This window comes from Sander vitreus, chromosome 17, assembly GCF_031162955.1.
Source record: "Sander vitreus isolate 19-12246 chromosome 17, sanVit1, whole genome shotgun sequence".
Classification (NCBI taxonomy): domain Eukaryota; kingdom Metazoa; phylum Chordata; class Actinopteri; order Perciformes; family Percidae; genus Sander; species Sander vitreus.
The window spans coordinates 19,531,854-19,555,784 of record NC_135871.1 but is presented as its reverse complement, the minus strand read 5'-3'; the positions used below and the strand labels follow the sequence as shown (position 1 = coordinate 19,555,784).

The 23,931-nt window shown below is 40.1% G+C and overlaps 1 protein-coding gene across 3 annotated transcripts; it reads left to right on the top strand.

The window, feature by feature from the left end:
• The first annotated feature begins 3,789 nt into the window (after positions 1-3,789).
• LOC144532560 (methylated-DNA--protein-cysteine methyltransferase-like) lies at positions 3,790-23,589 on the top strand. 3 transcript variants are annotated; one of them, XM_078273398.1, is made up of 5 exons: positions 3,790-3,902; positions 6,113-6,258; positions 15,055-15,215; positions 19,613-19,752; positions 22,817-23,589. In XM_078273398.1, the coding sequence occupies exons 1-5, from the start codon at positions 3,834-3,836 to the stop codon at positions 22,931-22,933; spliced, it is 633 nt and encodes a 210-aa protein (XP_078129524.1). In that variant the 5' UTR covers positions 3,790-3,833; the 3' UTR covers positions 22,934-23,589. The 3 variants fall into 3 exon arrangements, with proteins under 3 accessions (XP_078129524.1, XP_078129523.1, XP_078129525.1); XM_078273397.1 differs by having other exon boundaries at positions 3,792-3,902; positions 6,110-6,258; XM_078273399.1 differs by lacking the exon at positions 3,790-3,902 and adding an exon at positions 3,935-4,013 and having other exon boundaries at positions 6,110-6,258.
• The last annotated feature ends 342 nt before the right edge of the window (positions 23,590-23,931 follow it).

Below are 23,931 nucleotides of genomic sequence, written 5' to 3'. Positions count from 1 at the left end.
AATGCCGGAACAGGTAGGCTTTGTGAATACAACAATACTTATTGAAATCTATGAATAGCAAAGAACCAGAGGTACAGAATAATACGTTGACGTCAGTTTTATTAGCGGTTTGTCTCACTGACAGGATCACATGGCTTGAAAATTATTTCATCATGTCCAAGTCCAACTGTGGGACTATAGTGTTATCTTCTATTTTTGTCTCTCTCGGCCGTATATTTCAGAGGCCAGGAACAATGTAGTCTGACAGACATATTCTTTATGAGGGGCTCGTGGCCTCTCTAATTTGACACAGTTGTCAGAGATAAAGCTCCTTAGAGAGTGTGGCCATGCTCTGGGTAAGAATGGGGATTAAATTAACACCCCCACCTTCACATCCTCTGACCCCAATACTGGAGAATAAAACATACATGGTGACTCACTTCAACACCCCTCATCTCCCTTCCAACTTCATCTCTGAAAGGGTTTGATTTGTATGTTTTTTTTTAAAATAAAACAATAATGCACTGCTCAGCTTCTTAAAGCTGAAATCTTAATTTTAAGACAGTTCTGTAAATTAACCAAGAATGTGGATTGAATGTAATTAAATAAAAATGCAAAGATAATTTAGGCAATTTTAATAAAATCAGATTATTATATAAAGGAAACACTCCTGTTTATCAACAAGCATTTGTACTGTAAATGTGGCCAGTAAGAGTAAAATGACACCTCAAACAGCTTTCACAGTGTAACAATACACTCCCTCTCCTTGGTAGTTTCAAATGACCCGAGCACGTAAAATCAAATCAACACTGGAATGGATCATATCAAATTCTAATGAAAACATAATGTGCTCTTAAAATGTGTTTTGGCCCGGGCGCCAGTCATCCAGAGAGTCTCCCCCAGATGACGTGATGAATAGGGAACACTGATGGAATATGCATCAAAGTCGAGCTCATGATTTATGTAATAGCAGTCACTTGGACACTGATTAGCTGCTCTGTCAAGCGTGTAATACGAGAGGTACAACCCCTGGTTTATCAGTCATTTATCTGAAGTGCGTCCTGATATTATCACTGGATCCTAATGTCATCATTATGCCGCACAGCATGTGCGGGCCAGTGTGTCATGGTGCCCGCGACACTGCCTGTCAGGAGTTCAAGCCTCTTCATTTGCAAAGTGCTCAGACATTCATAGCACTATGTCAACAGTAAAATAGAGAAGCCACATCATATCAGAGATGGAGGGACAGAGGCACACAGGCACACTAAATAAGTGGGCACCAGAGGGTACAGAGAAATTTTGTCACGTCTTTGTGATTGCGGCATTGCTTATATGATGATCAGGCTAATTCTTTTGAGAGGAGTGGAATAACAAAGTGTCAAAGTAAAATGAACAAAATAACAGGATGCCTTTTTAATGCCTGCTTCATGGTTTGATTTAGAGGAACAGACATAACTCTACTGTACACTGGGTATACACAATGAGAACACCCAGACCTCCTCGATGTGCAATGTGAGGCCCACAGAGCCATTTCTCCTGATTAAAATGCACACTCACACACACCACTGTGTGAGAGGATGGTGGTTGTTCAGTCTGTCAGGACTTTCCTGCTCTCCGAGAGAATATCTAATATCATAAATGACTTCAACTCCTCCCACGCCAACATGAGAGTGAGATTGCGAACACAGGAAAAGAGAGCAAAACACAGACAGGCAGTATATGACTGAGCTATGACAATCAAACATTACCGGATGGACAAAACTGCTAATAAACAATTTCTGTCATTATGATAAAAAAAGGTTAGGGTTGTTATTCTCACAAACATCTGGTGCTGTACACTAAAAGGAAACTGTGCAACGTATAAGTCTATCAACACCTCACACAAACAAAAATAGTGAGGGAAACTGAACAGGAAAAAGAGCTCTTTGAGTCTCAAACAAAAGATATCAGCCCGGCTGCCAACACAGACAGGGCACCACACCTTGGCAATGATACCGCTCACAATCAAAGGAACAGTCGTCATCAGTACAGCCGTGTTTTTAAAGGATATCTTAAAAAGATTGAAAATATGTGTCATTATGGAAAACAATTGAGGCTGGAACCTTTAGTATATCAGGTTATGTCACTCACACACACTTAAGGCTGTTTATTTCAACACATGGCTAAAGTATATCCTGTTTTTAAAATAAATTATTTGCACTTATCAGAATGAATATACATGACTGTACAAACAAAATATAAAATGGGCAAAACAGCTTTGATGTGCCAGCAGTAATTAAAATGAATATACAATAAATATAGGATGACAAAAAGCAAAAGTTGTCTTTAAATAATTTTAAATTTGCACATTTGAGAAATCTTTTCTCTCTAAATGTAATAAAGCACATGCAAAAACATCCACCCTTACTGCCACATATGATAAATGTCTGGCCACTGAATGCAGCATTAAAATGATTTCAAACAGTATGGCTCAGAAGATCCAGCAGAGGGGGCTGCTTACTGCAATCATATGCTGATTAATTGAGCTTGATTCTCCCCATGCTGGGAACATAAGTTGTCCCACACTGTAGGCTACATGTTGGTATGTGGGTAAAGGTTACAAGGCTTTATCGAAGTCACCTTTTACCACAGGTAGCCCTTCACATCATTTTTGATGAATATTAAGAAAACAGTGATTTTCTGATTATCCCTCATCAAGCCTATATCAAACTAGGTTATGTTCATTTTTATTAATTGTGCATGTTGCTCCCTAATTAGCTAATGAGAGACAAAAAGCAGGTTTAGAGCAGAAAAATGCAAATGACTCTTAGAAAATAGCACAAAAAAGTAAATGGCAAGGCTGAGAATCATCCTTCATTGAAATGTCAGAGATAAATGGCTCAAATGTCACATCAATTAAAACGGGGGACAGTTAGTAGTTCATTAAAGAGAGAGCCATATTGCACCGTCGGGTACCGTTGCCAACCCTTACTATCTGGGGCAGACTGGCAGCGGGTCCAGATGGCATGGAAATCCTCACAGATTTCAAAATGGTCTCTGCAGGGGTGGCGTTTTCTCCCCCGCTCCCACCCTCACCGCTGAGATGGGGTGTGGGCCACAGGCCCATACCGGCCTACACATTCCAAACGGAGGCATGCAGAGAGCTGAAGGCACCACAGAAATAAAAATAAAGCTGCAGAGGACAACAGACACTTTTAAACACTGCATGACTGATGCCGCACACTTGGTCATAAGGACTGAAACAAATGCTTCAGTTAAATCCACGACTGCTCTAGACAACATAAGGCAAATCCCTCTTCTTTAAACTGCAGTAAACTCTTATTAAAGGATTGTGCACTGCCCAAGTGTTGTTCATAATAACACGCTGACTTTATTAATTGGTAATACATAAGAAGTTATTGGTTATTGGAATCACATAGGTGTTTTTTTTTTAATCCACAAACATTATGTCTGGGACCCTGAAGACCTCACTGTCACTGCAGATACAGAATTGGATAAATGTCTCAGCTATAAGTGGAAAGATAACAGTGTTTGAATTTAATGTTCAAAATTTGCATTATCATTTTTTTTCCTGCTGTAAAAATATCAAGCACATTAAATATCTAAATCACTACCAATACTAGTCATCGGTGTACTAGGGACCCCCTGAAGGACCCAATATCCCAACTGGAGACCTATTAGATTAGACAAGCCTTCTGTGTCTGTCCCTGGCTAGGGGAGGAGCGGGACTTTATACCGGCCAATTACAGAGCGAGAGCTGACTTTTGCCTCTTGTGATTGGCCGGCTCGAGCACGGTCTGGAGAAACAGGAAGAGACTTTCTGTAACGTTTGTTTTCATTCTCTTAATACATCCATGTTTGTTTTGCAGAGAGAGGACAAGCGGACAATTGTTGAGACACCGTACGGATGCCAGGGCTTCATTGTAAGCTACGATGCTAATTTACGGTGTTAAAGTCTCTCTAACAAAGCCTGACAAAATCTGCAGTTCAAATGGTATCTGTATTCTGTCATTCGGTCGGGGGCTTACTTTTGAGTAAGTTCGTGCAACGTTAGGCCTTCAGTTACAATCCTCTACTTATTTTTCATACATTTTTAGTGCACGCCTAATATTAAAGGTGTGTTTTAAGTAGTTTGAAGACATTTGCACAAACAAAGTATTGCGCCATCTTCGTGTACATTTCGGCATGAATTCCTTAATTAAATATTGCACAATAAGGACACATGTTGCATTTGCGCAGTATCTGCGCGCTTTCTACTCAATTAATCACGCAGGTTTGACCAGGAACTGGTGTAATGAGAAACGAGTCAAATGATTGACGAGCACGAGGATGCTGCCAGTGATTTTTAACAACACAAGCTGCTTATTGTTTGTTGTTCCTCACCGTGAAGAGCTGGGTAAATATCCAAACATTGAAGTAGTCACTTAGACTAGTGTAGTACTGCACCGAAAACGGCACAAAACAAACATGATAGCATTATTTTTAATCAGCGTAGACTATTAGCCAAGGCCATTATTGCCAAAGTCCATTATTCTATCTATGAGTCTATTACCAGCTTGCTAAATGGCAGTCAGTGTGTTCACCGCTTATCCAAAGTGCACTGTACCATTGTTTGGCTCAGAAATTTCTCGCCTTTATTGTCAGTTCAGGCAAACCCCAGATGAATACAGTGAGAGCTGCAAGAGTAGAACAAGAAAGTTGAAGCAGACGCATTTGTGATCGCATACCATGACAGATGTGTTGGTGGTGTGTGTGTATGTGAAGGGGGGGACTAAAAGTCTAAATGATATACTGTAATTGCATGAATACTTTTTATCACATAACCTTTGTTTAATCTAAAATATGATATAAATATATCCATTATAAAATTAAAAAGTACAGACTGCATTGAGCAGTGGTGTATTTTTATTTATTAATTATTTGTTTTAATTATAGATTGGTGTATAAAAATGTCAGAAAATAGGTAAAAATGGCCACAATTTCCTAAAGCTCAAGGTAACATCTTAAAGTCTATGACGTACTATCACGTAAAACAAAGAAAAATGTTTAGTATTTTTTCCTGGAATAAATAAATAAAACACATTTTGTGTTGCTTGATGAAGTTACTAGTCTACAGGACTGCATCTAGTGAGTGTTAGAAGTTTAGTTTTGAAACTTCTCTGGTTACAGCTTCTCAAATTTGAGGATTTGCTACTTTTCTATGTTTTGGTTTTGGACTGTTGGTCGGACAAAAGAATGCATGTGAAAATGACACCTTAGACTCTGGAAAACTGATTGTCATTTTTCACTATTTTCTGACATTTATAGACAAATCATGATACATTTATAAAATAATCAGCAAAATAATCGTGAAGTTGCGGAACATCACACAACAAATTGTGTGACTTTAAAAATATGAATGTGGATTACGTGTAGGCCTACTATTAAAAATGAAAAAGAGATCTATTGTATTTGTACCCTTTAGACACTTTTCAGATGAAGGTTCCATGAAGGAAAGGTTTCCTTGGTTGAAACTCTTACAATCAATGTGACCTTTATTTATTATAACCCCATCTCTCAAAAACTCACATATAACATAGTCAATCATCTCTCCTTCCCTCAAAGTAAAAATAAAAAAGGAACTGCTGTCTGGTTATTGCCAGTATCCATCTCAGTCGTCAGAAAAGCTGCACGTTTTTGCTTTTGTTAAGGGCTGGAAACCAGAATCCCATCGGAGTTGCACCCTAAGGAACAAATTTAATGCTAGAAAAACATCCCGACCATCAACCAAAAATGACGGATTGAAAATAATGTCGAGCTATCTTGGGAATCCCCCACCAGACAAGGGAACAGACTGCATTGTTTTTCTCATTTATGTGATATATAGAACAGAAAGAGGGGGGAAAATGGGCGATTTATTGGTTAGATAGGCGTATTCTTTTCCATGCACAAAAGAAATATTGGATAGTAATGTAGGGATCAAGTCACATCATGACATTGTTTGGAGGCTAGGTGTTCAAATATGTAAGTCATCATCCGTTGGTGGCCCGCTAGGTTTTCAATAGATCATTCAATGCAAATGTGTGTGGGAAATTGTGAAAGTTGCCACATGAATATGTCAATGAACGGAGTGTAATTTGTGCTTCCTTAGCAGGGCAGCGAGATGAAGAAGCAGAGGGAGAGTCAGTGCACTCAGAAGACCATCTCATTGCTGAGCCCCCTGGGGACGATCCAAGTCAGTGGATGTGAGAATGGTGTGCACACCATCCAGATCCTAATGGATGTCGCACCTGCTGAAAGGTACTGTACAACAGCCGGGCTGGTGACGTGATAAACAAAGGTGTGAAATTTACAGGCGGACAGAATCCACTCCTGTGATGGAGTGCCACCATTCCTCATTGGAAGCAGGGCATTTTTGTAGATCCCACAAGAAATATCCTGGAGAAAGTTGGGCAAATATGAGCAGGCACTAGAAATATGAGGGGCACTAGAATACAGTTGGGCTTGAAATTAGATTTCTGATGGCATGTGGTTGTGATTCTTCCTGCAGTATATTTGAAATTTCAGAAAAATAACTTGTTTATTACCCACAAGGGAGTTTATTAGAACTGATGTCTGTAGGGTCAGCGAAGGCCATGGGGAGCATGGACTGTTCGCTCCTGTTTATTTATGTCCCTCCAAGTTGTATGCAGTAGTTCTGAGTGTCAACCGACACCCAGAATTGTAATATGTGATTGCATTTCATGCCCTACCCATCCCTCAAAATTGTTAGAACGTTGACAGTCTTACTGAAGCGATTGAAACTGATTAAACTCAGTGTTAATAAGTACTTATTCCTTATTTTTACAGGTCCACATCCTAGATCTCAGATTAGTTTTGATTAGATTGAAATTAAATATCCATGTATCGCAGATTCACATTTGATAAACTTGAATGGTTTGGGAAATTAAACCATTTTCAAATGCACCCGGATAGGGCAGATAAGTTATCCTTTTGAAAATGTATGTTCAAATTCTAATTTATGGAAACCCATTAATGACCTTGTATATTATACCTCAACATGTGTTTTTTTCCTCGACTGTCTGCTATTTCCTAAAATCCCTCAAGCAGTAAAAACATTCCACTTGTTGTTAATGAGTTGAAGTTAGAAAATTAATAATATGGAATTTTGATTATGGAAGATGTCCTGTAACCATGCGCAAGCACCTTTTTCCGTCTTCTTGTGAACAGGGTTTAATTTGTGTGTTCAGGTTCAGTAAGAATATGCAAATGAATTTAATGATTCGCATCACTAGATCATTTCTCAGTTTAATATCATTTGCTATGTCGGTCATAAGTGATGCTTCGATCACATCGCTGTCTGTATGTTCTCAAAGGTGTGTGCAAGAAATCATTAAACCAAATGTTTAGATTTTATCACGACCAGTTGAATACGATGTTATTGTCATATGACAGGGGAACTAGAGCCACCTCAGATATATGGAGTAACGAAATGTAAACAGGCATTAAAGGAGGCGAGATAAAGTGACAAAATAAAGGCTTATCTTTGCAACCGGCTTTACATGTAGATCTCACAAAAGCCCGCCTGTAGCAGTAATAGTTCAAATCAGCCATTTCCATTGATTTATTTATGACATACTAAACAAGGCTCTTTCTAGCTTTGGATGTGGTGTGGCACAGGCTTAGGAAGTCAGTGTGATAAATGATCTGTAAGAGCATATTTTGGATAAGGGAAATAGATAACATCTATGCATAACGTAAAGGGAGACCTACAGTAGTATATTTGTGAGCAAGTCAAAGCTTTGCAGGTTTATACAACTGTTTGCCTTCTATGTTTTTTTTTCTTCTCAGAATTCACTATTGGTTGGTGTTGAACAGCCGGTGCAGCAACAAAAGCATTTGTGGCATTGATAGATAGTTATTGATAAATGCCATTATAGCTACATAAACGCCCTTGAAGTATTGCTTACACACCATGACCGTCAGCTCTTTCTAATAGAAACGTCTCAAGCCCCTTTTGCTTCCTAACTGATCTTAGGAACATTTCCTAAAATCAACCTCCTCTGCCAGTCTAACGACAGCCCTGAAGGCACCATCAGATGAACAAATTCATTACATCTCAACAACCCCTGTTGGGGCCCTACGCACCAGCCTCCCTGTTAACCAGCTTTTCCCCCCTTTAGTTTTTAGCATGGCCTCAGCGTTCACAGAAAAATGATACGCATTTTGTTTACAGGAGATTACTATTATCTGAAATATGATGCTTCTTGCCTCTTTCACACAGAGCACAGACACATAATACAGAGGAAATCATAGAGTACTTTTTTATTAGGGTGAAAAATGAAAAAAGGGCTGGACTCCTGCCCCGAGACATTTTGTGAGCATATTATTTTACAATGCTTTGATCAATTTGTCTGTCAAGCTGGCTGAGATGTGGGGGAGCAGGAAAAAAGCAATTTAGCTTGTGAGGTCCTCAATAGAAATGTACTACAGGAGCCTGTGTATGACATGTTGCATTAGAACCTGAGTAGCCTTTATTGCCTGATAATGTCGCAAGGCAATGCTGATATCAATCACCCTTTAACAGCCAGTATGATGTGTTTTTATGAAAAGAAAAGAAAAATGCATGAAGCATTTCTTGGAAAATAATTGATTTAATTCTGAGCTGAGGGATTTCTGCTTTTAACAACATAAAAATAATGTGTTGGAAAAAAACAGCACAAAATGTGCTAGAAGCTAAAAATTGTTAAGAACAAGCTCTATGCATATGCTCCTATAGAAAATTGTAATTAATTTTACACGGATAAACATTCTCATTCTCAGTCTCATTTGCATATAGATATAAACAATATATTTGTGCATCTGAATTCCCAGCACACTTGAATCACGTGGTCTGCCTAAAATCCTAAGTGGCTAAACCAAAAATTATCATTATATTTCACAGGCCATAAATCCGCCTTTTTTTTCCTCTGACACAAAGCCTTATAAATCTGTGTCTGATTTTTCACGTTGCACATTGTTTTTAGTTAATGATTTTCATCTGTTTGTTGTTGCTGTGATAGTGGGGAAATGTACCATATGCTCCGGCAAAAGACAAATGATTAGCAAATGAAATTCTGGACAGCTGTCTGACTGAAAGCGTTTGGTTGATAGCATTCTGCTACCATAATTAGCTTAAGCTTTGGGTTAATTAACTTTCTACCTGGATATGCATAATAATAGCATTCTGCAGAAAGCCAAGGAGCTTCCAGTATATCAGCAGCAAAGGCTGGCTTTTTATTTTGTATTTCGGCTGCATATTTCAATTTCAAGAGGCGATTTAACTCGGGAGCATCGTCAAATATTGTAGATTTTACTCCCCAAGCCAGATAATTCTGAAACAATAGGGGTGTATTATGTGGCAGAAATGCCATTTCTGAATGTAATTAAAGTGGATGAAAGCAATCACCAATTTTTAAATGCTTTTGTCTAGCATGAGGCCTACTTGTAAAAAAAATACCCATCAAGAGGAGAAAAGAGGCAAGAGAACCCCCAAGTCCTTATATAAGAGGCCTTTGAGACTGAAGTGAAGTACAACAGTAATTAGTCTTTTGTATGAATTTTGCCGGCCATGCTCATGATTAGTTAAGCATATGAGAGGACTGCAGGACTGCATTGGTCTTAAGGAGGAGGGTGTTAAAGTCTATTTATCACCAGTTATCCTCACAGCTTTCCATTATCACTGACAACACTGGATAGGGCCTGAGAACAGCCTAATTGTTCTGAGGTGGAGTGTTTTTGTGTCACCCCAGTCACATTGGCATTCATAAGCAGCCAGACATTTTCCATCTATCTAGCACTAATACCCAAGCTGTCACAACAGCTTTTACACACTACCAACGATAGTGTGAAATATCTGAGGTGATGCATTTATCGTTTTTCTCACACTCATGTAGTGTTGTGAATCAATGTCCTGGTTCACACTGAATAGCAGTATGGTAAATGTGCCCTCTGTTTGGGGCCTGTTTACATGATGTGCTCACACACCAGGAACCATATCAACAACTTGTTTTTTTTCCCCCCACTATAATACCTCTCTTCCCTCTCCATCTGTGTTTATGTCTCTTTCTCTCTTTTATATTATTCTAACACATAATTGTAATCAATTCAAATTATTATTTCCCCTTTATATTTATATATATATACTGTATATGTACACAGTGGTGTGCTAAATAAACTGCTTACATTTGTAACTAAAATGCTTTGTCATACAATCGGTGATCTGCTGAGATATTGAATGAAATCATCAATAAAGCAGGGGGAGACTTTTTGACATAGTCCCTTTAGAAATGGTATGAATAATTCATTGTGTAATGATATTCAGATGATTTTTGTTCTATTTTTTACTGCGACCTTAGAATATTGTTTTGCATGTTGTGAAGTCTAGTACTCAGCTGCGTATTCATTAAGGTGCTGCTCCCAATGGCCCTTGGACCCATCTGTGCTCTATGTTTATGCCTCCATCTCTCGGGACCGTCCCAATCAGGCTGCATGTGCCATTTCCTGTGTAAACCAACACCTGTGTAACTCACTACCTGTAAACCGCCACACGCAGACGAGACACTGACATTCACTCAGATGAAAATCTGCAAATGTTGTGGTTTCTAAAGCAGAACCTCCAGGGTGTGGACAGGAGGCGAGCGAGAGTTACCCTTCACTGTGGAGATGCAGCTAAAAGCAGCTACTGCAGTTTTTTTTTCTGTTTTTCCCTGCTGTCGACCGGGAAGTTTTTTTCCGGCACGAGGGTTGTGCTAGTTTGTTTTAGAACTTGATTGGATTCTATATCTGCAACATGCAGAAGTGTACAGTGTGTGACATACTGAGGCAATATGCAGAGAGATGATTCCGCTCTGACATCTTGGAGTGGAGTACGAGTCAATTATGCCCAAGTGTTGTTCTTGCTTATCTTCCTGCGGCACCAAACAAGGATTTAGTCAAGGATTTAGGGGTGAGGGGGCGGTGGTGGGGATCATGGTAAGCGGTTCACAACAAAACACTCAAAACTCCTGGGAGCGGGCACTGATTTAAAAATAAATTACAGAAGACGAAGCGCTAACACTCAAGGGCCCTCAGCAGTACTGGCGTACACAGGTGAAGATTAGCCTCCTCGCTAATCAGAGGAACAAGGCAGTAATTTGCTCTGAACACAGACAGTAATTAGGACTTGGTGACACTGGATTCCCATAATGCCTTTGTGCTTGACGTGGTCAAATTTTGACAGAGGCTATCCATGCAGGGTCACTGTCCCTCCAGTCTCTCGGCCCTCTTCAGTTGAGGCTCTAAAAGGTCCCTGCAGTTACAGGGGATCCCTAATGTACTTTATGCCTCCCTCACTGGCTCCTTACCATTCGGGTAATTGGAATCTCTTACTGTTGCACTTGAGAATAGAGGCTAAAAACACTATTTGAAACTGCTCAGTAGTCTGTTGTAGATAAACATTGCTGTGTAGGGGTGTGGATACACTACATAATGGAGAAAGAGTTAAGGCTCTGGTAATACATGCCTTCACTGACTCCTGTGGCTAGCCAGTTGGGAGAAGACCTAATTGTTGTGTGCTTTGTTGCCTACTCTGCAGTATTTTACCACCACCTTTATGTATTGGATTGAGTGTTGCAGCCTCTTTGGTGGACATTTGCTAATAAGAGTTGCTGGATATCTAGAGAGCAGTCTATTCGGCCGAGTTGTTTTTATTTTGAAACAGCGATGCACAAAACGTGCGCCCCAGAACAGAATAGGAAGCATTCCTTACAGCTTACCACTCCAAAAGCTCTTGACTTTAGTGCTGCAGTAGCTAGATAGGCATCTGAATGATCTTCAAATGGTTGAACGAGCTACATTGAGCAAGTGGCTTACAATTGTATCACAGCCTTTGGCTCAGAGACCATCAGGATCTTGACATTCATAGAGACATGCTGTATTTTTTTCCCTTTTTAGACAGTCATTTTAGGCTTTTTTCATGCTCTCTTGAGTCTTTGACGTCTCTGAGTTAAGTATCTGCAGCTATAAGGCTGAGGAAAATATTGGACTGCTCTTGGCCTTTTCTATTTCATCCTCTGACCCGCCATGTTACCCATGATCGGTGAAGGAGAACTCTGGCAGGCTGTGTCAAAAGTGACAGCCGATCGAGTCAGGATGAGCGCCATCACGCTTCACAGGATGGAGGCATGAGTTCTGAGTTTTTCCCCTTTTTGTGCAATATACCATTACACCCTTCGCCAGATTCCTTTCAATTAGATCCTGTGGTTAACCTGTTTCATTCATACGTCTGCAGCTGATAGAAAAAGTCTTACTGAAGTCTTGTGCAACTTGAGATACGAAAATATGCCAAAGGACAATTGACAAATTTGATGTCAGCTATTTTTTTTTTGTTCCTTTGTCTCTTTTGATTGTTTCCTCTAGGATGAATGAAATAACCTCCAACATTATATAAATGCTCAATTCATTCTTTATATTAGAGTTGGAAAATAGGTAGAACTCCAAATGACTCCCACTTTACGCAGCAATGATTTATGGTAATTGGAAATTGATTGTGACAGGAGCACAATATTAGAAATTTTCTCAAATCACAATCTTCTACCAAGGGAAATATTCTTTTTAGTGCAGCAGATCCTGGCTAGCTTGGAATTAGTTTCTTATTTCCTTACCTGCTGTGATGAAATAGTAAACGCCTGAAGGACATTGGAAAACAATATGATTTTAACTAGTCAAAAGATAATAAATAACAATTTTGATTTAACCAAATATGAATTGTTTATTCAAACTTAAACACACTTGTTAAACACAGTTATTGAAATACTGTTTATAATCACTGCTAATTAAAAATGTTGGATTTTATAGAGTGTGACAGTTCCTTTAAGACAATATAAAGATTACTCCTGCTTTGAGAGTTTCCTTGTAATAAGCCCAACATTTATCACACATCTCTAATCTCTCATTTGAAGTGCAGAGTTTCTAATGTGCCAGTCTGGACACTATAAAGATCGTATGATGCTGCTTGATTTGTAATTCATTGAAGCGACTGGAAATGTTGCCAGTGCAGGAGCTACATCTCCACTGCCCACATGCTCTTTAAATACAATCCCCCATTGCACCTCGAGGTGACAGACTTCAGCTCGACTGATGTTGTTCCACTTTTATTTATTTATTTTGGTGTTGTTTACCAGCCATAACATGTACTGCATTGCATTAACTTTTACTACTGTCAATGTTGTATCACTCAAGACACCTTTGAAGCCGGAACATCTATAACAGAGGGCTGAGGGGAGAAGAAAATTAGCCACGGTGACAAGTCTGAAGTGTGAGCTGGAGGTCAAAGGTGCCAAGCCTTAAGCAAAGGTGCTCTAGCCTTTGTCCGGTAGATTGTAAGGGCCTGCGGGTCCAACAGGAACATTTCCACACACAATATCCCCGAGCTGTCAGTGTGCAGCGGCTGGAACATCCTCTCAGAGAGAAAGAGGGGCTGTGGAGGGGTAGAGGAGGAGGTGGTGGTGGTGGGAGAAGAGGTGGAGGGGATTGGTGGGGGGGGGGTTGTAGAGAGGGAACAGTGGCCTGAAGATCCTTGCAGAGAGAAAGAGAGGCGGGGGGATGGTGGGTGTGTGTCTGGGGGTGTAGGTGGTGGGGAGCCAAAAGAGCCAGAGTGGGAGGATAGAGAAATAGAGAGGGGGAAATGAGGAGGGAGAGCTGGGGGGAGGAAGGGGAGGGAGGGATAGAAAGGAGAGACAATGACAAGTAGGGGCTGGCTGGGCACTCACCCATGCCGACAGAGATTGCCATGAGCCATGGCCATTGTTTGAGCGGGTCTCAGCACAGGACCCGCTGGTGGGTTTCCGAGTTTTCACCACTCAACTATAAACTGCTGTGTGGTTTATTTAGAAATGAGAGTATTTACACCTTTTACTGTATTTACACCCACTGTTAAATGGCACCCAGGAGATTTTCATCACACAGCCACAAACTAGCAGGCAGAGCGGTTCCCTGAAAACTGACCTTCTCAGTCATAACACTCCAGTAAACCTCAGCTTCACATGTCCAATATAAAATGTTGCTCAAACTGTGACCTGCAGAAGTGTAAAAACACTTTAGGGCCGCGTTGTTACGGCGGGCAGGAGAGAGACGGTCTGTGTGTTTAACAAAGTAAATGTCTATTATTAATACCATACAGGATAAGCCAATTTTGAAAAAGGGGCACTTAAATGGTGATATTATTTATTTATAAGTCCTGTACACCAGTTAATGGAATTGGCGGCCTGCTTTAGATCCACAGCACAGCTTGAGGTCCACTTTGCAGTAATGCACATGCTAAGAGAGGACCTTCCCAGTAGGGTCTTTAAGTGTCAAATATGGGTCAGTCTGCTTGCATTGACCTGGGGGGTGGTCAGCAGCGTAGAGAAATTCAGCTGTTAAGTGATGCCAACTCAACCATCGGCAAATTCCTCCAAGCATCTACTCATGCTAAGATGCACGTCCAAGTGTAGTGCTTTGCTGGCCAGCACCGCTCTGGCCAAAAAATCCATTTATTCTTGTCATGAACTATAAACTAGACCCAAGTAGAGTTGAAACTGTTGTTAACGCTGTGCTCTTAACTTTTTTTCCATAACAGCTGCAAGACTCTTGAAAACTGTCTTTTTTTCAGAAACTGGTTCTGCTCCCTTAAAGTTGTTTGAAATAAACTGTTAGCGCCATTCCTTATGATCCGACAATGTTTTCTTTCATACTCTATCATGCTGCACTTCATATGAATATATATCTACTGTTAGAAATGCCTGGATTACTGTCTTTATATTTTCTCCAGCTTCTTTCTAGCTTTCACAGCTCTGATATTTGTCACAGCCCAGTGACAGGAGCAACACCGAAATGCAGAACTTTAGATTTTAAACATGTCTTGAAGAACAATTTTAGTTTTACTCAGCAAATGATGCCATCTTGCATCTGTGTCACTCTTGGCATGTTACTACATTCTTGTGACATATTTTAGCACTATTCAACCAAGAATTGGGTATTATGATTGCTCCTCTGATCCCCACCTTAACTCCCCATCGTGCCTTATATCCCTCACAGGAGCAGCGAGGCCCCCCTGAGCTGTGTGGTCAACGATAGCCCGGCAGAAACGAGCCCCGAGTTGCGGTGCTGCGTTGAATGGCTCCAGGCGTACTTCAGTGAGCCGCAGACCACTGGGAGTCTCCCGCTCCCTGCCTTTCACCACCCCGCCCTGCAAGGAGGTCTGTCATGGATAAATATTTGCAGAGCCATGACTGGGATCAGGCTTTCACTCTTAATTGTCAGTTACATCACTTACACTCACTGGCTCACTGTGTTATAATGAAGTATTTTATGGCTGAGAGAGAGAGAGCGAGAGCAGAGGAAAAGCGAGTGAGTGGGTGAGCAAAAGGAGAGAGAGAACAGAACACAGAGCTGTAACTTGGTTCAGTAATCTGTGGCAGCTCTTACCACGCGTGTTAGTCTTGGCAAGCTTTTCCATGATTCTTGGCACATTCTTTGAAACTGATCGAATTCCACTCTTGACATTTTCAGACAGGAAGCGTTTTTTTTTTTCAATGACAACATGTGAATGGTGGTAAAGTTTGAATGAGCTTATTGTTGGCTTGACCAGTCACCTAGGGCGAGTAAAATGAAAGCACCACAAAAAAACGGACAATTAGTGTCCTTTCAATTGGTAGTTGTGACTGTCGAGTGAATGATTGAGGGAGCTAAGGAACAAAATGAGAAATTAATTATCCCTGGCGCTTTTGTTTTCAAGGAAACAAACAGTACTTGCAGCCTGACAACTCACTTTTGAAATCATAAATGTATCGCGCTCGTGCCATTTTCAAAACAATTACAGGCTATTTCTTTGTCACACTCAGATGCTCATTGCATTTTAACTTAAAGGTTTTCAGAAGCACTCATTTAGATCCAGAAGCACACCTACACAGGAAGAAAAATAACTCTAATATATGCATTTAACAATTGTGCCTCTCTTCCCCTGCAATCAGGCCTTAGTTGCTCTCTAATTTCATGCAGATCTGCATTGCTTGAGTGATGGCATTTTCAATGAGCAGGTACTCCATCGAGACCCTGTATACAGCTATGAGTCCCACGCTCCCGCAAAGGCAATGCAGAAATACATCAGGACCAATTACGATATCAACTTTCAGTGTGATTCCCTTCGCCACCAAGTGCTTGTGTACCAGCCCCAGGCTCTTTCAAATCGCATCTCATCTGAAGTCTTTGGGGTTTTAATTAAATTTCAGGATAGATGGAATTCTTCATTAGTACCTGATCTGAATAGGTGATTGTGCTGTGTTCCACCTCTCTCCCTCGCCTGTTGTTTTGGGGCTCAGTAAATACAGGGTTTAGGCTTGGATTGCTCTCAGTAGTCAGAACCATAGGCCATGCCAGTATAAAATGTTAAATGTGTGCATCAAGAGTATTTGTCTTTTGAGGGAGGAAAATAGAAGGTTGTTTGCTTGTTGATTCACAAATATTAAGGATTCGTTTTTGCCCTACTGCTGTACAAATTCCTACTCGATCTAGTCATGCAGCCGCTGCCTGCCTGGGAAAGAAATACAAGTTTAATCAGGTCATTACAATCTGTGACAACCAACTTTTGTTTGCTCAGTTATCTTGTGGGAGAACCTGAACGCGACAGCGCTCTCGCAGCACTTGTCATGTAATATTGAGTTTCGACCTTCACTTGAAGTGTTGCCATGTTTATTTACACATTTCTGACAAAACAAGCCACTTTTCATATTAGCTGTCACGATATACCTGAGCAACAAAGGTGACATGAAAGGAGATGCGAGGTGCAGTTTTCTATACTGTCTGACTGATTGTCATGTGCAACATCACACGCAAGTTTGGTCGTCAGAGGTAGAGGGATGGCGAGTGCGTGCATGTGTCATGCTCAGTGAGCTTGTGTATGTTTGTGTGTGCGTGCACTTGCATTGCCCCCCCTCAGAAAAGAAAACACAGACACCATCATGGGTTCTTAAAGCGATGCATATTCTTATCTCATTAATTATACATCCATATGTAACAGACGAGAGGATCTTAGTCTCGGTAAGCGGCACCGGGAATATGCAGGGAGGGGGCCAGGCAAAGGGGGGAAGGGCACTCTTCAAAGCCCAAATGACTGTGTTCCTGCAGGAGGCTGAACCTCCCCCTGTGCACAGCACAGGGCGAGATGAGACGCTCACCAGGGCTCGCCCCTGTGATGTGGAGAGGAATTAGGGAAATGAACGTTTTCAGAATATCGAATAATCAGAGAATCATCAGCACCCCGTCAGCCTTCAAAAGTAGGGATCCCTCAAGACTCAAGAGACACTTTGACTGGGAGTCAAAGTCTTCCCTCCCATTAGACACAAAGGATAATGAGGTAGCCACATTTCCACTATTGTCTCTTTTTGTCACAACCATGTATGAGGTGACTGTCAGCTGGAAGTCATCTCCCCAAATCTATCATTAGCTGGGCTAATGGAATTCCATTTATTGTTATTGTTTTTTCTTCTTTCAAATTGCTCTCATATACAAACTTATGAGCAAATCAATCATTAATGTCAATACCTTCATAATCTAGATCTGTTCGATTTTACTCTGGGTCAATCTGTCTCTGCCTCTGCAGAGGCCCTATCACCTGGCCTCATTGTAGGTAATGACCTGTGACATAATTATGGGATGTCTGTAAACATGTAAGTGGTTCCTCTCAACTTTTATTTAAACAATTGACATCACTGCACCCCGATCCAAAGAGGGTCCTGACCCCAGACACACCGTATTAGGCTCTTTATGAAGTATGGGGCTAGGGGACTGCTCTCCAAATCATTGCTGGTCACCTTGAGTGACCCGCGTGAAGTCTCTGTCACAAACACTGATGAGGGCAAAGTTCTTTAACCTCTGTACCGGCAGATAAAAGCGCAGACACTTGTTTTTGTCCAGAAATGTTGGAGATGTGAAACCCTTCCAGGAGAAACAGCTGCTTAGAATTTATAAAAGGTGTAAACAGCCCCGTAGCTTGTTGCTCGGTCTGCTTGTAGGCGACAGTGCTCAGCAGCGTCTGGCGGCGTGACACTGACTTTGGTTGTTTGTCAATAACGTTTGCATCAACAGGGATTTGTCATAGCCATAGTCTGGGCAAGTTGTCATCTACCCACCAGTGACAAAGCGATATCAATATGTACCACGCACATCATGTGGCCAAATCCACGCTTTATGAGGGAGAATAATGCATAAAAGAAATTTCAGGGGTGTATCTTATCTCCTCATAACATTAAGTCTGTCTGCGTAAGAGCCCGTCATCTCGTTGACAGCGTGATTATTACCTGAAAAATTATTAAACAGTACCTACGGGCCTTGTTCAAGACAAAGAACTCACATGGGTGTGCATCAATCAAATATATCCCCTTTAGGTTTTACACTTATTCCCCCCAGTTTAGGCAAATTGCCTTGTTCGCATGGCTTTGTGTAGCGGAGAGTGACTATAAGGTAGCAAGGGAGCCTGGGGAGCAAAGGATGTTCACTCTGTAGAAGAGAGACAGGGGTGTGACATGTTTTCACACAATGCCAATTTAGAGGGATTTCTCATAGATCACTTGTCATGTGCTCTCTTAGACCATATAAATGAGAGAGAATGGGAGATCACTAATTGAATTTTTATGACTTGAGTACATGTATGTACTAGAAGAATTTCACCCCCTCTTGATAACGAGACTATTGTTCCCCATCTTGTTCTCTTTGCAAAAACAAGTGTGGTTTGCTTGCTACACACACTGCATCAATGTCTTAAGTTTTTGAGATGCTTCCAAAAAAGTTTCCCTTTTTCTTTAGCAATCACAGCTAGACAAACATGCCTCTCAGTCACTGCCTGGTAATCCAGAAAAAAAAAGATATTGCAACTGCTAAATTGCTAATGAAATCAAAGCCGTTAATGTGGTCGGTTAAGCTGCGGATGATTTGAAGAATTCCGCCATTTAAGTGAAGATGATATAATGAATCTACTCTGAATAGAAAGCAATTAAAAGGACAAATTGGTCTGATTAACCTCAAAGTCATCCCACTGCCACAAATGGTGTGTAACATTCAAATTATTATTATTAAAAATCTAGAGCAGATTTGCAGTCTTTTTGGCCTCTCTTAATCCTTTTAAATGAAGGAGCGAACTTTTTTAATTTTAGCTTTGACCTTTCAAACCATAACCTAGATTTTTCTGCCATAGAAATCATTTTCTCACATCATCTTCTGTAGCATGTCAATACTAGTTCTAAGGTCAAGTTGAGGGACTTCTATGTATTTAGTTTAATGAGTATTGTACAGAAAAAAGAGGGAGTCCTACAGAGCCCCTAGGAATAAGAATTGCACCTCAAACGTGGTTGGACATGATAAAAAAAAAACGATTCAGTGGATCAAAATGTACTGATGTTTCAAACTTCTGATTTAAATTCAAAACACCAGTTTATTTCAAAGGAGTAAAATCAACGTTGTACTAAAATGTTGTCTTGTTGTCATCAGCCTCTCAGGCAGCTGTCTGATTAAATGAGAAACTCTCTTCCTCTGTTCTCTCCCTCTGTCTCTCGCTCTTCCTCCCTCGCTCTTCCTCTCTGTCCTCTGCTTTGTGGCGAAGACGCGTTCACCAGCCGCGTGTTGCAGATACTGCTGAGAGATGTGAAGTTTGGAGAGACGGTCTCGTACAAACGCCTCGCTGAGATGGCGGGAAACCCCAGAGCGGCGCGGGCAGTGGGAGGGGCCATGAGGAAGAACCCGGTGAGTGTGGATGACATTGATTGACGTGCTTCTCTCTTAGTTACTTTATTTAGTCAGATAGGGAAACTAATCATTTTTAATAGATTATTATTAGATTTTAATGAGATTTTAGTGCATCTGAACCTGCATGTTGCGCGTGGACTAACAGTAATGCTGCCTATAGGCTAAAGTTAATTAGTCATTTTTTTAAGGGTAGTAAATAAAGAAGTAGCACTGGAGACACCATGACATTACTTACAGTATAAAATATAGAGCTGCAACGATTAGTTGATTAATCGATTAGTCGATTGACAGAAAATTAATCTGTCACTATTTTAATAATCTCGTAAGCGTTTGTGTCACTTTTCTAAGCAAAAACTCCTATCATTCTCTGGTTACAGCTTCTTAAATGTTTTATATCTTTGTTAACAAAATGTCTCTTGGTTTTGAACTGTTGGTCGTGAAAAACAAGACATTTGAAATTGTCAGTTAGGGAACTGATGGATATGTTTTCTGATGTTTTATAGACCTAGTGATTAATCAAGAAATGAATCAGCAGATTATTGATAATGCAAAAATCATCTGTCGCCTGATTAAATATTCTTAAATGTAATTTGGATTATGTGAAACAACCACACATGAGTTGCAATAGATTTAAATGTTTTACATCAAATTATGTTATGCTGCAATTGCACATAAAAGGGTTAAATGAATGAATGAAATGGTGAATGAATGAATAAGTAAACAAATACAGAAACAAATGAATAAATAGATGTATGTAATGTATTCTGTGAGTACATTTAAACATACTGTATATGCTCAAATAATCAAACATTGAAAATATATAAAAAGTGATAAAATATAGATTTGATCTGATGTCCTGATGATCTGTTTTGTTTCAGTTTCTTGAAGAGCACTCCCTCCAACAAAGTACTTGTGTACTCCACTTGAGTTTTCCAATAAAACAAGACAAGTAAAAAAAAAATCTTCGTGATGAAGGATATGTAATCTAAACTGTAGGTGTGTTCGAAAATGTGCAAAGGCGAAATAAAGGCCTCCCTCTGAGAGCTGCGGCGAAGTAGAAGTCTACCTACAGCACAATTTTAAGCCCACACCTTTTGTTCCTGTCTTTACTATAGATTTTCCTACTCGAATCTCCGATTCTTGTAGGAAACCTGGGCCCGCATCATTTCGCCCATGAATCCACTATGTACAAAATGGAGGGCTAGAGGGCAAGTGGTGTGTCTTCTTTTGATCAAACCCTTTGATCAAAGCCCGTTTAGCTCTGCCCATGTAGTGCTGTGGGCACCACCGGTGTGCTCTGTGAGGCAGAGAACACTTCTTGTACAGAAATGCAGCCAGTGAGATGCTCTCCCTCATATGTGCAGTGAAAGCTTGTGTAGATCCTCATTTTAGTGCTGCGATTTTTGCAACACTGTTTTTGTTATTAAGGTAGGAAGAATACTCACTTATGATGATGATGATAATAATAAAGTAATTTCAAACAGAATAAATGCAAATAAACTACAAAAAATTGCGTTTACATGTTTTTTATACGTTTCTTTATATTTTACGTTAGCCAATGGTATTGCTTTTGGATGGCTGCATAATACTTTAGTCTCATGTTTTACAGACATTTTCTTCCTTTCGTCAGGGAGGCTGTAAGCCTGAGCCCTCAGCTCCTGATACAGATCCAGAGTCAGATTGTCAGTGTCAATTACTTGTCCGTAGCGCTGCTCCACTCAGGCTTCAACTGTGAAAAGCTCAGTGTGCTCAATCGATCCTCGCCTCTCTGTGGCACTTCTTCTTCACCAGGATTTGAGTATTGATAAGCCTGGCGTAGTGCTCTTTTCCCCCCCAAGTGAAGAGACAGATCCGTAGGCCTTGAGGGTACCCTGCTCTCCCTCCAAACCCGGGGAACAGTATTGATTCAAATACTCGAGCAGTATTTCTCTGTCTGCAAGGTTAATCTGGGGCTCGGAAAGTTTTATTGCTGTTGATATGGGAGCGGGTTTAATGATGGATTTGAACTGAAACACACTGCATGTCCAACTTTTATGTGAAAGGAGGTGCAGCCATTGAGTCAGGATAACTTGGTTAAATTGGAGGAATATAGTCACAATGCAGCAGTAGTTGGGATGTTTTTGTATTTAGTAAAACGAGAAGAAATATTAGGGCAACATTAAGAATATTTTAAAAGGAATAACGTCTGTGATTCATTCTAACCATTGCTACTCTTCTTGTTCTGAATTCACAATGATCGAAGTGTTTTAGGCTTGCTTGTTTAATCTTTCTCCAGCCATTTAGTTTACAAAGAACTCGGGACCCCCCCTGGCAGTCGTCTGCAACAAGAGTAAACGCTCCACCGACTTCCTCTTTTTAATGATCACAGGGTTATCAGATCTTAATGTTGACACCCTCTCGATTGAATATTCATCCTGCTGGTGTTTTTGCCCATTAATTTTTGATTGCTTCTTTGCTTTACACTATTAAAGAGTAAAAAACATTTATACCCAAAGACTGAGCCATCACCCTGAATGTGGATTTGTGCAGGATCAAACCAGACACTTCTGGTGTGGCACTTTGTTTTCATGCAGTGCATGAACATAAAAAGCAAAAAAAAAAAAAAAAAGTGTAGATTGATATTTCCTGCACGTTGGTTACTTTTAAGTCGCACCGTTTATGTGGTAAATCAGATGATTTCATACATAATACATATCTACTATCTACACCTCCAACTGTTGTCTTGATGTGACAATAAACGCAGTAAAGCTCCGATCTGTATTTCTGTTTTATTTTTAAATATTAGTTTTGTACCAACACATCATACTTTTGTGTTAACAGTACTGATCCTTCATGGAATTTAAATTTTTAAAGTTTAAAACTTGTATACTAAAAATGTGCTTTTTTGCAACCTCCTTTCTTTATGTTTATATATTCCATAAAAAGAAAAGAGCAAGTAGAAGCAAACACTTTAAAAGTGTCTTTGTTTGGATGTAAAAAATGATCGTGCCTACCATTTGCAGAACTTCAACATGTTTTTTTCCTCAGCGTTGAATTTTCTCTCTCTGTCTGTCTGTGCCAGGTTCCTCTCCTCATCCCCTGCCACCGAGTCATTTCTAGCAGTGGACAGAGTGGGCCGTACATGAGCGGCAAGGGCGACCATCTCAAACAATGGCTGCTCACCCATGAGAGGCAGTGAAGGGAAGGCTTAAGCATGACAGAGGCCAACTGTCCTCCATTCAGTACATAGTCACACACACAAGGCCGGGATTTCTTTTTAAGAACACAAAACAGGGCCATAAAGTTTAGCGTTCTTGGCACACACTGTGGAACAACTTGAGCTGCTTGTAGATATTCAGTTTATTCTCCTTTTTTAAATCTAAGAATAGAGATGCTGCATAGTTAATGTGATACAGAGTTGTTGCAGAATTAGAATGTACAAAAATAACTTAAACAGAGAACAGTAGGAATTACAAACATAATGCTCCCGTGGGTCTCCATTGCGTTTGCCAGATAGTGCTGGAATGGTTTTTCTAAAGAATTATTATTCCCTTAAAAATATGTCTCTTGCATTGTTGTTGTTGTTGTTTTTTTTCCTAAGCAGAATTAGTCTTTGTACCTCTCGTTGGTTTTTTAATTTCCTGCCAAGTGAATGCTTTGTTCAACATCCAATGATAAAGGCTCTGAATTGTACTGCTACAAAGCTTTGTAGTGAAGCATTTGTTTTGTCTTCATTTAGATCTCATTGTTTGCTCTCGCCTTATAATCCACCTAGAGTGGAGATGTCTTATGCATTATATACTTTACTTTTGTTACCTTAGACATGTTTAAATAAATACATCTCAAAATGACAAATCCTGCCTTTTCATCATTATAATTGTATTTAATTTAAAAATTGATTTCATGTAGCATTCACTCAGTTCAGCTCATAATTAATTATGCTATATGTCTTCTCTCCTCGCTGCAGCTCTGGATGTCAGAGCTCCTTTTTTATTTCTGAGTAGTGGTTTCCATTAGAGGGCAGTACAGAACGGGAAACAGAAATCAACATTTCAACCTTGAATTCATCCTGCACATTTAATCTGTAACTTAAATGTTTATATGTTATTTTATTTTCATCACAACACAGTTTAATCCCTTTGGGATAAATTATTCTCTCTTAAAAGACCATACGGAGAGGGCAGCAGTGGTGCTGTG

Bases quoted from the DNA above. Each gene is read 5' to 3' on its own strand.
- LOC144532560 (XM_078273397.1), top strand. From the start codon at position 3,834: ATGTTTGTTTTGCAGAGAGAGGACAAGCGGACAATTGTTGAGACACCG. The intron at 6,259-15,054 runs GTACTGTACAAC...TATCCCTCACAG, and splicing joins GATGTCGCACCTGCTGAAAG to GAGCAGCGAGGCCCCCCTGA. The intron at 19,753-22,816 runs GTGAGTGTGGAT...TGTCTGTGCCAG, and splicing joins GGGCCATGAGGAAGAACCCG to GTTCCTCTCCTCATCCCCTG.